The sequence below is a fragment of the Auxenochlorella protothecoides genome, assembly GCF_000733215.1.
Source record: "Auxenochlorella protothecoides strain 0710 unplaced genomic scaffold scaffold1, whole genome shotgun sequence".
NCBI classification, from domain to species: domain Eukaryota; kingdom Viridiplantae; phylum Chlorophyta; class Trebouxiophyceae; order Chlorellales; family Chlorellaceae; genus Auxenochlorella; species Auxenochlorella protothecoides.
The window spans coordinates 64,523-76,804 of record NW_011934196.1 but is presented as its reverse complement, the minus strand read 5'-3'; the positions used below and the strand labels follow the sequence as shown (position 1 = coordinate 76,804).

The window sequence follows — 12,282 nt, the reverse complement described above, 5'->3', positions numbered from 1 at the left end:
CCCTGCCATCCTGCAGGCTGGACGCCTTCTTCGAGCTGGGCTTGGGCGGGCCGTGGGACATGGCCGCTGGCGCCGTCATCCTGGAGGAAGCTGGGGGGAAGGTGCTGGACCCGGCAGGTGAGGGACATTCAGGGGTCATGGGGCAACATCCAGGAGTGCTGCAAGGGCATGGCTCCTTCCTCTGTTCCCTGCATGCAGTGATTTGCGGCCTGGGGCATCCTGCGTTTGCCAGCCACCGGGTGAGCAGGCGTGTCATGCCGGGTCCTGCGTCGACCGCCCTGACCGCGGCATCCCCGCAGGCGGCCCCTTCAACGTCATGAGCCGGCGCGTGCTGGGTACCAATGGGCACCTAGCAGCGCAGGTGAGCTCCATCCTCGCGGCGTGCCCTCTTGCCGAGGGCGAGCCGCGACCACTGGACTGAGACTGCGGGGGAGGATTAGCCTCCTGGGAAGGCTGGAAGCGTGGTTGGTGCGAGTGGGACCGTGCCCGAGCGACATCTTTGACCCGAGCGATCTGGAAAGCAAGGGAGAGGCCCTCTCTTCCGGAAGTCCAGAGTCCCAGCTAAATTCGCCCTTCCCATCACTGCGCCTGCCTGCATCTTCTGCGCAAGCAATAACTTTTGAACAACATTATTTTCAAGTTCCAATCCAAAGGATACCGGCTCTGACTGCCTCAACTACACCACTCTGTGTCGGGCCCTTCCACGTAAATCCATCATACTCCGACCTGCCGGCCCTCCCGCGGGCCCATACCTGCGCGAATGCAGCTCGACTGAATCATCATGACCACTTTGGTTCTGGCACACGAGGCTGGAGGTCCTTCCCGACACCTTCCCGTGACGGGGAGGCCCTGGTTGAATCTGTATGGTGTGAGGCTCCGGGCACCAGAGACCCACCACGTCGCGCTGCAGGCAAGCCATGGCATGCGCGGCATGCCGTCTCAGGAATGGTTTCGAACATCTTGAAGGGCCCAACACCTGCCCATGCGCCTTCCGCCTCATCTGCCCCACTGCATCCCTGACCCCCCCTCCCCCCCCCACCCCCTCGGTGACAGGGTGATGCAGCCCTCATCCAGCGCCTCCTGCCCGACGAACTCCTGCTGGCAATCCTCTCCAAGCTCCCCGCCTCTGGCCTGGGGGTGGCCAGCTGCGTCTGCAGGCAGTGGCACCGCGTTGCCCGCGACCCCAGCCTCTGGCAGGCGCTGTGCCAGGAGGCCTTCGGCCGCACGCTGGACCGGTCCGCGCTGCTGACGCAGGTGCGCGACCCGCACGGCGGCAGCTGGCGGGCCATGTACCTGGACCGGCCTCGCCTGCGGTACGACGGCGTGTACTGCTCGCGCAACACCTACATCAAGCAGGGCATCCGGGAGTGGGCGGTGCAGAACGCGGTGCACATGGTGTGCTACTTCAGGTATTACCGCTTCTGCGCCGACGGTGAGTTGGCCAGGGGGAGGGGGAGGAGCTGAGGCTGGGCCGGGAGGGGTGGTGGCGTGGTCAGGGGGGGGTCATTGCGCAGTGTATGCCAGCGACGGGGCCGAGCAGTATGACGAGGTTTGTGGCCGGACAGTACGTGGGGAGCGACCCTTTACAGACAATGCAGCTGCAGTTGCAGACTGCCTCATGGGCAGGGCAAGTCCTATCACACACTTGCACCCCTGCGCGACACCTTGCACCCCCAACCTCTTCCACCCCTTCGCCAAGGACTGCCCCCCCCACACACCTCCCCTCCCCTCCTCGGCAGGCACGTTTGTGTACCGCACCAGCCCGGAGCCGCTGACCAGGGTGCTGCGCTCGCTGACCCACCCCGACCAGCGCGCCAAGGCTGGCGCCGCGCCAGTTGTGTACGTGGGGCGCTACGCGCAGCGGGGCAGTACGGTGCACACCAGCCTGCGGTACAACGACAGTCGGGCCACTGAGCTGCGCGCGCGGCTCACCCTGCGGTCGACGGTGCGGGGGGCCAACAATCGCCTGGCTGTGGACTCCTTCTTTAGCTGGGACGGGGTGGAGGGCAGCTCCCACTCCTTGTTGGAGGAGGGCGAGGCCGGGGAGGGGGCTGGCGAGGGGCGGCGGCCGTTCCAGAGGGGGCTCAACCCTTTTGTGTTTGTGTCGTACCAGCAGGCGCACAAGAGCCCCCTGAACCTCCCAGTCACCCAGATGGACTACTTCATCCCGGGGTAGTGCTGGAGCTCGATGACCACAGTAGGGCAGCACATGCCCCCTCTCCCACACAGCGTTTTCTGGGAAGGAGCAGACCGCACATAGTCAGATGCATCCTGTACTCCTTGCTTGTATTATAGGCCTGCTTGTTAAATTTCCCCCCTGTAGGCTTCGATCTTGTAATATCGTCTCACCTCGAGAGCAATTTGTTGTGCAAGTCCCTCCTGTGTGTTCTCGCGCCCTGAGCAATGCAGGACCGCACAACGACATGAGATGAGGCTGGGGCTATATGTTTGAAGAGCATGCCGTCGAATCGTCAGACCACACTTTCTGTACACTTCGCTGAACAAACAGGGCTACTCCAGCCTCGAAGCCTGAGGCATGCGAGGCAGCAGAAAACCCACGGAATGAGGAGGTGGGCCTTTTCCGCCATCGTTCTACTGGCGCTGCTGAGTCTCGCAGGTTGCGATGGGGGACGTGCAGACTCCTTTATAGGTGAGAAATGACTGGAGGAAATCGTTGAGCCCCCACCTCGATGTGTCGAGCCGGTGCTGCTGCCCCTGCACCACCCCAGACTGACCATGACCTCCCGATGCGCGCACCACGGGCACAGGGTACGCTGAGGTTGCGGCAGATGCAACTGAACCCTGCAGCGACGAGCTGGAGCTCGAGATCTGCAGCATGTACAAGGAGTCTGGAGATTGCAGCAAAGGTGCGCATTGGATGAGGGCGTGGCATGCAATAATTGCATGCGCACCCCTCTCAGCCGCTTGAAGTGAATCAGCAAGTTCACCTCCACTGCACAGGGTACATCAAGAACGCATGCCTTCAAACGTGTGGGGCGTGCCCTCCACCAAGGACTTGATGCAGGCCAATCGGTATCAATGTGGAAGCAGGGACCCAACAGTCTCCGTGTTATGTCCACACACTGAATTTCCGTCCATTACGCACTAGGTGATTTCCTGCAGCAAGGACGGCATCTGGGTCAATTAGAGCATGTCCTCCCTCAAACCCACTGGCACCCCCGTCCCCAGTGAGATTTGCGCGCGCACCCGCATGCGACTACTCGATCTCGTGAATCCCATAAACCTCCTGGCATGCACCCCGAATGTGACCGTTATCGTGCATTTCATTCAAGCAAATGTAGCTGCTCTGTAGCAGAGCGGTCGAGCAAATTGCCGTAAGGGTCCCTCCGCGAGGTACAGCGGGCCCGTCTCCATGGTAAGATGCGGCTAAGGCAGCATGTACGTGCCGTCTCCAATTGCCAGTCATTTGGTAGAAGAGGCCATTACCCAGCATGCATATTACTCAAATGTGCAGGCCGGGCGCGGGATGCTGCTGCGATCCTGTCGCCTGTGCGTCGCCAGGGTGCTAGGCATTGCGCCCCGGTCTCAGACCCCCGTGGTGGGGAGCAGACTCGCAGCCTGGAGCTTGGTACAAGCCAGGCCCCTTGTCCGAGTGCCTCAGCTTGTTCCTGGACCCTGCAGTCTCAGGAGCGTCACACAGAGGGCGGTCCATGAGGCAGCGAGTGCGCCCAGCGAAGCCCGCCCTGGCAACCCTACCCCACCAGCCTCCTCCCACTGCATCCTGAACTTCTACCACCTCGTGGACATCCCCAGACCGCACGAGGTGCTGGAGCAGCACCGGGCCTTCCTGGAGGGCAGGGAGGTGCGGGGCCGCATTTACATCTCCCACCAGGGCATCAACGCCCAGTGTGGCGGCGTCACAGCGGATGCCGTGGCATACGTCCAGTGGCTGGCACAGGAGCAGTCCCTCTTTGAGGTGTGTGAGGGCCTCGTGTGCAGCCGCTTCCTGTGGGTGTAGAAGATCTCGGTCGGCGAGGCACCGTTGGGGGAGAATCCAGGGGGGATGCGGCGAACGGTGGCCCACCCAACCGGCCCAGAGACCAAGATAGAGTTCGACACCCCTCTTTCCCTTCATCATCTGCTCTTCCCCATGCACCGTTGAAGGGCCTGCGGTACAAGCTGTACCCCGCAGACGACCATGCCTTCCCCCGGCTCAGGCTGAAGTTCCGCCCCAACCTCATCAGCTTGGCGGGGGGGATGACGGCGGCGCCGGTGACCGATGCCCAGGCGCGCGCCACACCCTTGGACCCCCTGGCCTGGAAGGAGATGCTGGCGCAGGTGGGCTTGCCGGCCCTGGGGTGTGGGTGTGGGGGGGGTGTCTGCGCAACCCATGGGCGATGAGGGCACCCCTGCTCGGACCCTGCGGCGGGCCTGAGTAAGCACCTTACATGGGAGCAGTGGAACCATCCCACCCTCCCTCCTTGCCGCTCCGTGCTAGGCACAGAGCCCATCCTCAGGGACCAAACCTGTTGTGCTGGACGTCAGGAACTCTTATGAATGGGACGCTGGGCACTTTGAGGGAGCGCAGCGGCCCTTGGAGGTGGGGGCGGGGGTGGTTCGGGGGAAGGCCTGAGAGCCTGGCTACTCTCCGGGGGCTGTCACGTTGCCAAGACCGCTGGGGGCCCGGTCAATCGAGCGGCCAGGCAACGCCCCGGACCCGACCTCGTCAGGCAGACCTGTGCCACCCAAGCACGCTTAACCCCCCACCCCCGCGCGCCCTTCCACAGGACGAGTTCCGGGAAACGCCCACCGCCGCCAGCCGCACACCGCTGCCCCACCACCTGGAGGGCGTGGACCCGGCCACCCCCATTATGATGTACTGCACCGGCGGCATACGCTGCGACGTCTACTCCACTCACCTGCGGGCCCAGGGGTGAGGGGCTGCGGGGGGCAAGCCATGGAGGGGAAGCGGTGCAATGACCAGGGGCTGAGTTTGCCGTTTATGCCCAGCGAATTCTGAGACAACAATGTTGGCTGCCTGAAGCCACGGCTCCACCCACTCGACTTTCCACCTTGAGTGGCCCCGCCTGTTCCTCAGAAGCATTGACCACCCGCATGCATCCTCTCCCGCAGGTACAGCAATCTGTACTCTCTCGACGGCGGCATCCAGTCCTACCTGGATGCCGGTGTGGGCGAGCACTGGAAGGGGTCTCTCTATGTGTTTGACTCCAGGATGGCAGTGCCTGCCCCAAGCCCCGCAGCGACGGGGGAGGAAGGGGAGGCGGGACTCATCGCCGCGGCGCCGTGCCAGGTGTGCGGGGGCGCGGCCGTGCTCCCGCACATGAACTGCGCGAACATCGACTGCAACAAGCTCTTCATCGCCTGCCCCGCCTGCAAGGTGACTGTGTGTGTGTGTGTGTTTGGGGCGGTGTGGGAACGTCGTGTGGCAAGGTCTCAAAGGGGAGGACAGTCGGTGGCTCGGCGCAGAGAGGGCACCAGCCTCCTGCGAGGGATCCGTGAGATGTAAGGGAACAGAAGTATAAAATCACCCCCAACCTGAAGAGTGCCTGCACGCATTGTGAACACCCGCCCCCCCTCCGAACCTTACACGAGACCTCCCCCTCCTCCACCCCCTGCCACAGACGCATCTCAAGGGCTGCTGCAGCGAGCCATGCATGACAGCTCCGCGCCTGCTGCGCCCCATCAAGGACGCGGGCGTGTACGGCAGCTGGACGGCCTACGCTGGGGAGGATGGCGTGGCCGCCGCCGCCATTCGCTCCGGCAGGGGCTCTCGCCGCGCGCAGCGGAGGGCGGTGCGCCTGGCCGAGGAGCGCAGCCGCCAGCGTGCGAAGCGGGAGGAGAAGATGGAGCGCCGGCGCCTGGTGGAGCAGGTGATGGCGGCCTGCGCCGCAAAGGCCCCCGCCGAGGCGGAGGATCCGGCCTGGCGCCGGCTGCGGGAAGCCCGGCTGAAGCTGATGGCGCAGCGGCAGGACAAGCTGCGTGGGCCGGCGCACGCCGCCGCAAAGGAGGCGCGAGGAAGCTGAAGTGCGGAGTGCGCTTGCATGTGCTGTGCACAGGGTCGCTGCCCAGCTGAGGAGCCGCGGTCGGTGATCCGTTGTTACTGACCCCTGTGGAGCAGCGTCCTTTTGAACACACCTGGGGTGTCACGGGAAAGTGACGATTCCGAGGGGAGGATAATTCGATCCGGCCCGACATCGCCTGCCCAGCTCGAACCTATTGATTCTTCAGAAGACTATTTTGCGTGTCTTCAATTCTTCATACGCCTCCTGGCCGGGCCACCTGCCCTGACCACCAGACCTGGCGTTCACACTAGGTGCCACGCCCATCTAGCACACCCCTCCAGGGCCCTGTGCGTCCCCGCTGCGCACTTGATTCACTACCAGAATATCTGAATCTCATCCGACATGTCTCTCCGGGAGCGACGGTGTATAAAGCAGAGCTGGTGACCCCACCTCAGCACCTCGTCATGAAATACCTCGACATTCCAACCCTAACGAGGTGACCCAACAGGCGCCCCTGCCACTGCTCGGCATGCAATGCTCCAGCCAGATCACCTACAAGGACGCGGACCGCTGGCCCCTTGCAGAATCAATAGCTTCCTGGACAATGTGGACGTGGGTGACCTCATGGTCAGGGGCAACCTGGAGGCCTACTCATGTGCGCCAGGAGGCAGCGTGGGGTGGTTTTAAGGCTTGTTTGCTGGTGCTCCAGGGTGCAAGGGCGCCCTGCTGGGGCCTGGCTGCAGTGATGGGTGGCTCAGGAGGGTGGCACGCTGTATTTGATTCCCTCCTTTGCCATCAAATTACAGGTAAGCTTGCGGGGCTGGACAAGAAGCTGAGCAGGAGTCTGGAGGAAGAGGTCATGGAGTCTTCCTCCCCCTCTGAGCTGTCCAAGTCACCTGTGGGCCCGCTCGTGGACTCCAACAGGTGCACAGGGGCTGCCGTCAGGGTGGCCTAACATGCTGGTTCGAGGACTGATGGGACTGGGAGCAGTGCCCAGAGGCAGCACCCACACACCAGTGCTCTAGCGCCCTGGCATGCCGTTAGCCTCATCCGAAGCAGACCTGACTTGCGCTACACCCCCCTCTTCCCCCCCCCCCGCCGAGCAGCCGCAAGACCCTGATCTACCTCATCCTAACGCTGAACCACATCTACCCTGACTACGATTTCACCCTCCTGCGGGCCCAGCACTTTTGCAAGGAGGAGAGCCTGGTGGGGATCCAGGAGCTTGTCTCAGCCCGCCTCCTGGAGGCCGCCAAGGTGGGTTGGGGGTTCAAGGTCCTGTATTGGTACCTGAAAGCATGACGGTGAGCAGGCTGTGCTCTGAGAAGCGCCAGGAGGATTATCGCCCAAGACAAAGAGAACCAAGCCCCTTGCTGATGGAGTGGGGTGGATCATAAGCTTGTGAGATCCTCACCTGAGCTCCATTACCTAGCACTGACCCCAACATCCAGCACGATTTGCTTTCAACCCACATCGATAGGTCTGGGAGTCCACACCGGGGCTGGGCGAGGAGCCGCTGACGGATGCGGTGTGGGCGGGCATCGACGAAGTCATCTCCCTGGCGGAGTCCGATGTGTACAGGCAGGTCTTGGAGTGCGGATCTGGGTGGGGCGTTGCCAGGGTTTCCTTAGGGTTCAGCTTAGTAGAGCAGCAGTGGGCTCTGCACGCTGCTTGGCGCAATGCTCTGCCAATACTTTGCCGCCGCCTAGTATGTAACATTCCACGAGCACTGTCCAACCCATCCACTGCACCCTTACCCCACCTGCAGCTACCGGAGCGACCTGGAATCAGACCCATTTGGCGAAAAAGGCTCGGTCTGGTCCTTCAACTACTTTTTCTACAACAAGAAGGCGAAGCGCATTCTGTACTTCAGGTGGGTGGGAGGTGGAGAGGGTTGTTGGGGATGTGCCTCGCGGGTATAAACGCCATCTGTGGGATGGGGGAATAGCCAGGGCCTGCATGTTCCCGGCCAACTCCCTGCCTTCCATTCCCTTGCAGCTGCCGGGGGATGAGCAAGTCGGCCATCGAGCTGAGCCAGACCACCGACGGCGCCCGATACAACACGGACACGGAGGGGGAGCTGGAGGCCGATGCCGCCACCAGCATGGCCAACGACATGGACCTCTAGCCCTTTGACACTGAGCATGGGTTGTCCAGGCACCCCTTCCTTCCTACCCCAACCGCTTGGCTTGGGCTAGATGGAGCTCTGTTTGGCAGACACGAGCCCAGCAGGCCAAGCCTGCGAGGGGATCAACCCTGCTCTATTCTTGGCCATGCACGAAACTTCCACACCCCTCCCTTCCCTCCCCTCCTCCCGTTGTCTCCCATAGTGTGGCCTGCATGGTTGCAGCAGCCTTGTACATCGCCTGCCCCCTCGACATGCTCACTGCATCCGGCTTATTGTGGCAAACAGACTGACGACGTGAACAGGGTTGCAAGAGCGTGGGACTACTGGGGCCGCTGCAGGAGGTCGCTGCCGGAGACGATGCGGGCCGAGACGACCTTGTCCCCCTCGCCCAGAGAGTCGAGCACGCCCAGGCCCTTGGTGACGTAGCCCAGCACGCCAAACTGGCCCTCGTCAAAGGACAGCCCTGCCAGCCCCGCGGAGGAGCGATCAAACTGAGAGGATCATGAGGGAGGGTGATTGGGAAGGGTCGGGACGGTAGGAGCTGCGGTATTGCTGACTCCATTCCCTCGGGGGCGGCATTCCAACGAGCCAGCCAGGCCCCGCAAGACCAGAGGAGTGGGCGCTAGTTCATGAGCAGTCTGCCCCCCCCACCAGCCCACCCATCGCACCTTGTAGATGAAGAACTGACGCGAGGAGACCATGCCCGGGGTCTGCTCGGACTCGGCGGGCAACTGCGTCATGGCTATCGCGCCATACACACTCAGCGGCAGGACCTGGGTTGTTGTGTGATTGAGGGGTCTGAGCGGTGTTCGCAACTCGGAATGAGCCGCCGCGGGACAGGGCTGGACACGAGCCTTCCGTCCCGAGAGACGCAGCCCCTGCCTCCTCGCTCGCTGTCCTCGATCAAGCCCGGACCAGGCACGAGCCATTCGCCCAGCACCTTCGAAATCCCTCAGCTCCCATCCCAAAGCCCATGGCTCACCGGGAGCTCCCCCGCGGCGACGTCCAGGGGCGTGCGGTACACAGGCTCAAAGTCGCCGGCGGGGAGGATCTCCAGCGGCACGCCCGGGTCGTCCGGGGTCTGGGCCCCGACCACCACGGCGACGGGGGATGCGGCGAGTGGCTGCCCGTCCAGCGCGCCGTCGGCCACGGCGGCGGCCAGCGCGCCGGCGGAGAGCGGCGCGGAGAAGCCGTCCAGCGTCAGCTCCAGCACGTCGGGGTCCGGGTTCGGCGCGTCGGCGCCCCCGCCGCGCCGCTGCACCTCCAGGCGCACCACGGCGCGCCCCGTCAGCCGTGGCAGGCCCTCGTACTGGCCGGGGACGCGGAAGGCCAGGCCCGGGGCCTGCAGCAGCTCCAGGCGGCCCACGGCGGCCAGCGCGGCGGCGACGCGCTGGGAGGAGCGGTCGATGTCGTGCGCGTCCACCGCGGCAGCCAGCGTGGCCAGCCCCGCGCGCACCTCGCCCAGCGCGCGCCGCGCCTGGGGCCGGGCCGGGCCGGGCGTCCCCGCCAGCGCCCGCCCCTCGTCCGCTGCGAGCCCAGCCCCCGCCGCCACGTCCTCGGCCATGGAGGCCCAGGGTTTGCGCTGCGGGATGCGCAGCTTGAAGGCCACGCTCTCCAGCCCCTCCCGGATGGCGCGCGCATCCGGGTTGAAGGCGGGGACTGAGCGGCGCAGCGCCGCCTCCGCCGACCGCGGCACACGCGCGATGGGCGACACTAGGACCGCCTCGGCGGGGCCCGCGCCGTGCAGCGCAAGCGCCGCCAGGCCCGCCGCCGCCGCCGCGCGGAGCAGGGGGAACGGAGCCATGCGTGGAGGGGTGTGGGAGTCGATGCCTGCCTGGGCCGTGGTTGCGCGGGGGGCGGCGCCGCTTCGGGGCGTGGACCGCGTACTTCTATGCATGAAGCATATGTAGCGGCGAGGGGTGCAGCGCATGTCGGGGGGGTTGGAGAATGAGCTGCGTGGTGCAGGCGCTGGTTGCGCCGCCTGGGCGGCGCCTGCCAGGTGCAGGGCCATGCCTGGCCGGAGCCCGGGCCGCTCTGCCGCTCACTGACGGGAAGTGTGCACCGCAGGGTCCGGGCCGACGTCCTTGGAGCCCGTGTTGACGTAGGCTCCCCGGATCAGGGCGTCCCCACCCAGGGCCCGCTCGCTGGCTTGCAACTGCGCGGGGGAGCATGGGAGGGAGGGGGCCGTCACGATCGCTCACCGATTCATCGCGCATGCACGATTGTACATGCATGGAGGCCTGTTCATGGTGCCATGCTGGCCACGTCCGGTCCCACCGCACCTTGGAGCCCCGGGTCGCGACGTAGACGGGGTAGCTCGCCATTAATCCCATGAAAGCCACCAGGCCCGCTGCCACCCTGGCATTGCTCCCGGAGGTGGGCCGTCGCATCGTGGGCCCGAATCCAAACGCGATCCAGCCACTGAGTGGGCCAGATGCGACGGGGCTTATCATCGGGCGTGGGGCCCCCTTCCCCGATGACGGAGCTGACTAATCCATGCAGGATTTTTGGGTCCTTCACCTGTCCTGCATTACAGGAGCCCCTGGGACACCAATGCCATCTGCCCTATGCCTTGCTGTAGTCCCTTGCTCCAAAGATGGAGCTGCCCACCCGGACGTGGGTGGCACCCATGGCGATGGCGGCCTGATAGTCCCCCGACATGCCCATGCTCAGGGCCAGGTCCGCCTCCTGCAACCCCAGGTCCTGCGCCACGGCCCGCCGACACTCCACCAAGCACGTGAAGTTCTCCGGTCGTGACGAGTAGTCTGGGGGGCAGGGGCCAGTGTGAAGGTGGTCGGCTGAGACCAGCGGCAGGCAATGGCCAGGCATTTCGTAGGAAGCCACATCCCAGATGCAGAGGCAGGCCAGGGATGTGGGCGGCTGGCTACCGGCCGATTCATGTACCCCCCTCCCCTCCACCACCCTGCACACCTGCCATGCCGATGGTCATGAGGCCCACCAGCTTCAGGCCCGGGCATTGCTGGTGGATGTGCCGAGCCAAGCCAATGCACGATTCCCCGGGGCTCACCCCAAACTTGCTCACCTCCCCGCTGGTGTTCACCTGCACCATCACTCCAAGCGGCTCCCGCTCTGCACATGCATGGGGGGAGTGGATTGGCGATGCGGGTTCCCGATGAGCCAGAACAGGAGCGCGCAGCGCTGCAAGCTCCTTGTGCTTTGGCTGAGGATGCAACCGATGCTGACTCGTCACAGGCCATGGAATCGCAGCGTTGCCTGCGCATGCACCACTCCATGTGAGCCCCCCCACCCGACCCTCTTGAGACCAGCCCAGCGCCGTCGCACCTTCCTCCAGCACAAATGCGCTGAGCTTGTCTGCCAGCTTCTCGCCGTCCACCGACTCCACCACCTCCAGGTTGGGGACCGCTCCCAGCAAGCTGCGCACCTTGTTGCGCTGGAGATGCCCCACAAAGTGCCACCGGATGTCCTTTGGCAGGAGGGGGGCCTTGTCCACGATCTCCTGGAGTGTGAGAGAGGGGGGAGGCAAGAGAGGGTGTGAGGGGGGACAGGAGGTGTACATCAGTGAGCATGGACTGATTTGCTCTGATGTGGCAAGCTGCAAGCCTGAGAGAAGGCCAAAGGGTCCATAAGAGTCCTCCGGATACTCGGTATGATGATCTTCGCCCATGGATGGCCACCGGCACGTGACCAAGCGCTGCGCCAGGAGACACCCATCAGCCAAGGCCACCCATGTACCTGGACATAATTCTCTCCAAAAACGCGGTGCCCTGCATCATACGCCGCCTGGACAGCCTGGCTCGGCTTAGTCTTGCTCACCGCCACAAGGGTCACCTCCCGCGCACCCTGTGAGGCCACCTGGATCTTGTCTAGCACCTGCTCCAATGGGAGGACCGAACACACTAGCCCTTAATAGGGCCAGGAGAGTGGTCTGAGCCACCGCTGGCTTTTTGAGGATGAGCCTACGCCGAGTTCAAGCATGCCCATGCAGTCACACACAGCGGCCGAACGATGTGGGATGGGACAAGACTGATATGGCCCTTCACCCACAAGCCAGCATGAACATAACTGCTGAATACTTGCGCCGACATCATGCTCCATTCTTGCTGCGACCTTGCTGCTGAATGCTCGTCGGAGGACGGCGATCATGCGCGGTCGGGGGGTGCAGAGCACGCCTGGACACCTTGCGAACGA

General features: G+C 64.2%; 5 protein-coding genes across 5 annotated transcripts in view; 3 read left to right on the top strand and 2 right to left on the bottom strand.

Moving 5' to 3' along the window:
* The window catches only part of F751_0230 (Inositol monophosphatase 3), a gene marked incomplete at both ends in the record, with an annotated part of 4,329 nt that extends 2,153 nt beyond the window's left edge, over positions 1 to 2,176 (top strand). The window contains 4 exons of the mRNA XM_011398625.1: positions 17 to 117; positions 300 to 361; positions 1,054 to 1,432; positions 1,740 to 2,176. Of these exons, the coding sequence (XP_011396927.1) occupies positions 17 to 117; positions 300 to 361; positions 1,054 to 1,432; positions 1,740 to 2,176 (979 nt within the window). The remainder of the gene's footprint in view (positions 1 to 16; positions 118 to 299; positions 362 to 1,053; positions 1,433 to 1,739) is intronic.
* Positions 2,177 to 2,562: 386 nt separating this feature from the next.
* Positions 2,563 to 6,005, top strand: F751_0229 (UPF0176 protein; the record flags this gene model as incomplete). Its single annotated transcript, XM_011398624.1, has 7 exons — positions 2,563 to 2,650; positions 3,726 to 3,937; positions 4,126 to 4,299; positions 4,460 to 4,561; positions 4,749 to 4,894; positions 5,095 to 5,359; positions 5,604 to 6,005. 7 exons carry the CDS (start codon positions 2,563 to 2,565, stop codon positions 6,003 to 6,005), a joined length of 1,389 nt encoding a protein of 462 aa, XP_011396926.1.
* Positions 6,006 to 6,448: 443 nt separating this feature from the next.
* Positions 6,449 to 8,112, top strand: F751_0228 (Repressor of RNA polymerase III transcription MAF1-like protein; the record flags this gene model as incomplete). The annotated part of the gene is made up of 7 exons (XM_011398623.1): positions 6,449 to 6,480; positions 6,569 to 6,639; positions 6,791 to 6,908; positions 7,091 to 7,241; positions 7,465 to 7,589; positions 7,753 to 7,857; positions 7,983 to 8,112. The coding sequence occupies 7 exons, from the start codon at positions 6,449 to 6,451 to the stop codon at positions 8,110 to 8,112; spliced, it is 732 nt and encodes a 243-aa protein (XP_011396925.1).
* A 320-nt stretch (positions 8,113 to 8,432) lies between these two features.
* Positions 8,433 to 10,565, bottom strand: F751_0227 (Peptidyl-prolyl cis-trans isomerase CYP37, chloroplastic; the record flags this gene model as incomplete). Its single annotated transcript, XM_011398622.1, has 7 exons — positions 8,433 to 8,603; positions 8,781 to 8,885; positions 9,095 to 9,316; positions 9,374 to 9,502; positions 9,665 to 9,835; positions 10,175 to 10,267; positions 10,395 to 10,565. The coding sequence occupies 7 exons, from the start codon at positions 10,563 to 10,565 to the stop codon at positions 8,433 to 8,435; spliced, it is 1,062 nt and encodes a 353-aa protein (XP_011396924.1).
* A 112-nt stretch (positions 10,566 to 10,677) lies between these two features.
* F751_0226 (Proline synthase co-transcribed bacterial-like protein) lies at positions 10,678 to 12,179 on the bottom strand (the record flags this gene model as incomplete). The annotated part of the gene is made up of 4 exons (XM_011398621.1): positions 10,678 to 10,877; positions 11,044 to 11,202; positions 11,416 to 11,590; positions 12,135 to 12,179. 4 exons carry the CDS (start codon positions 12,177 to 12,179, stop codon positions 10,678 to 10,680), a joined length of 579 nt encoding a protein of 192 aa, XP_011396923.1.
* Positions 12,180 to 12,282: the final 103 nt, after the last annotated feature.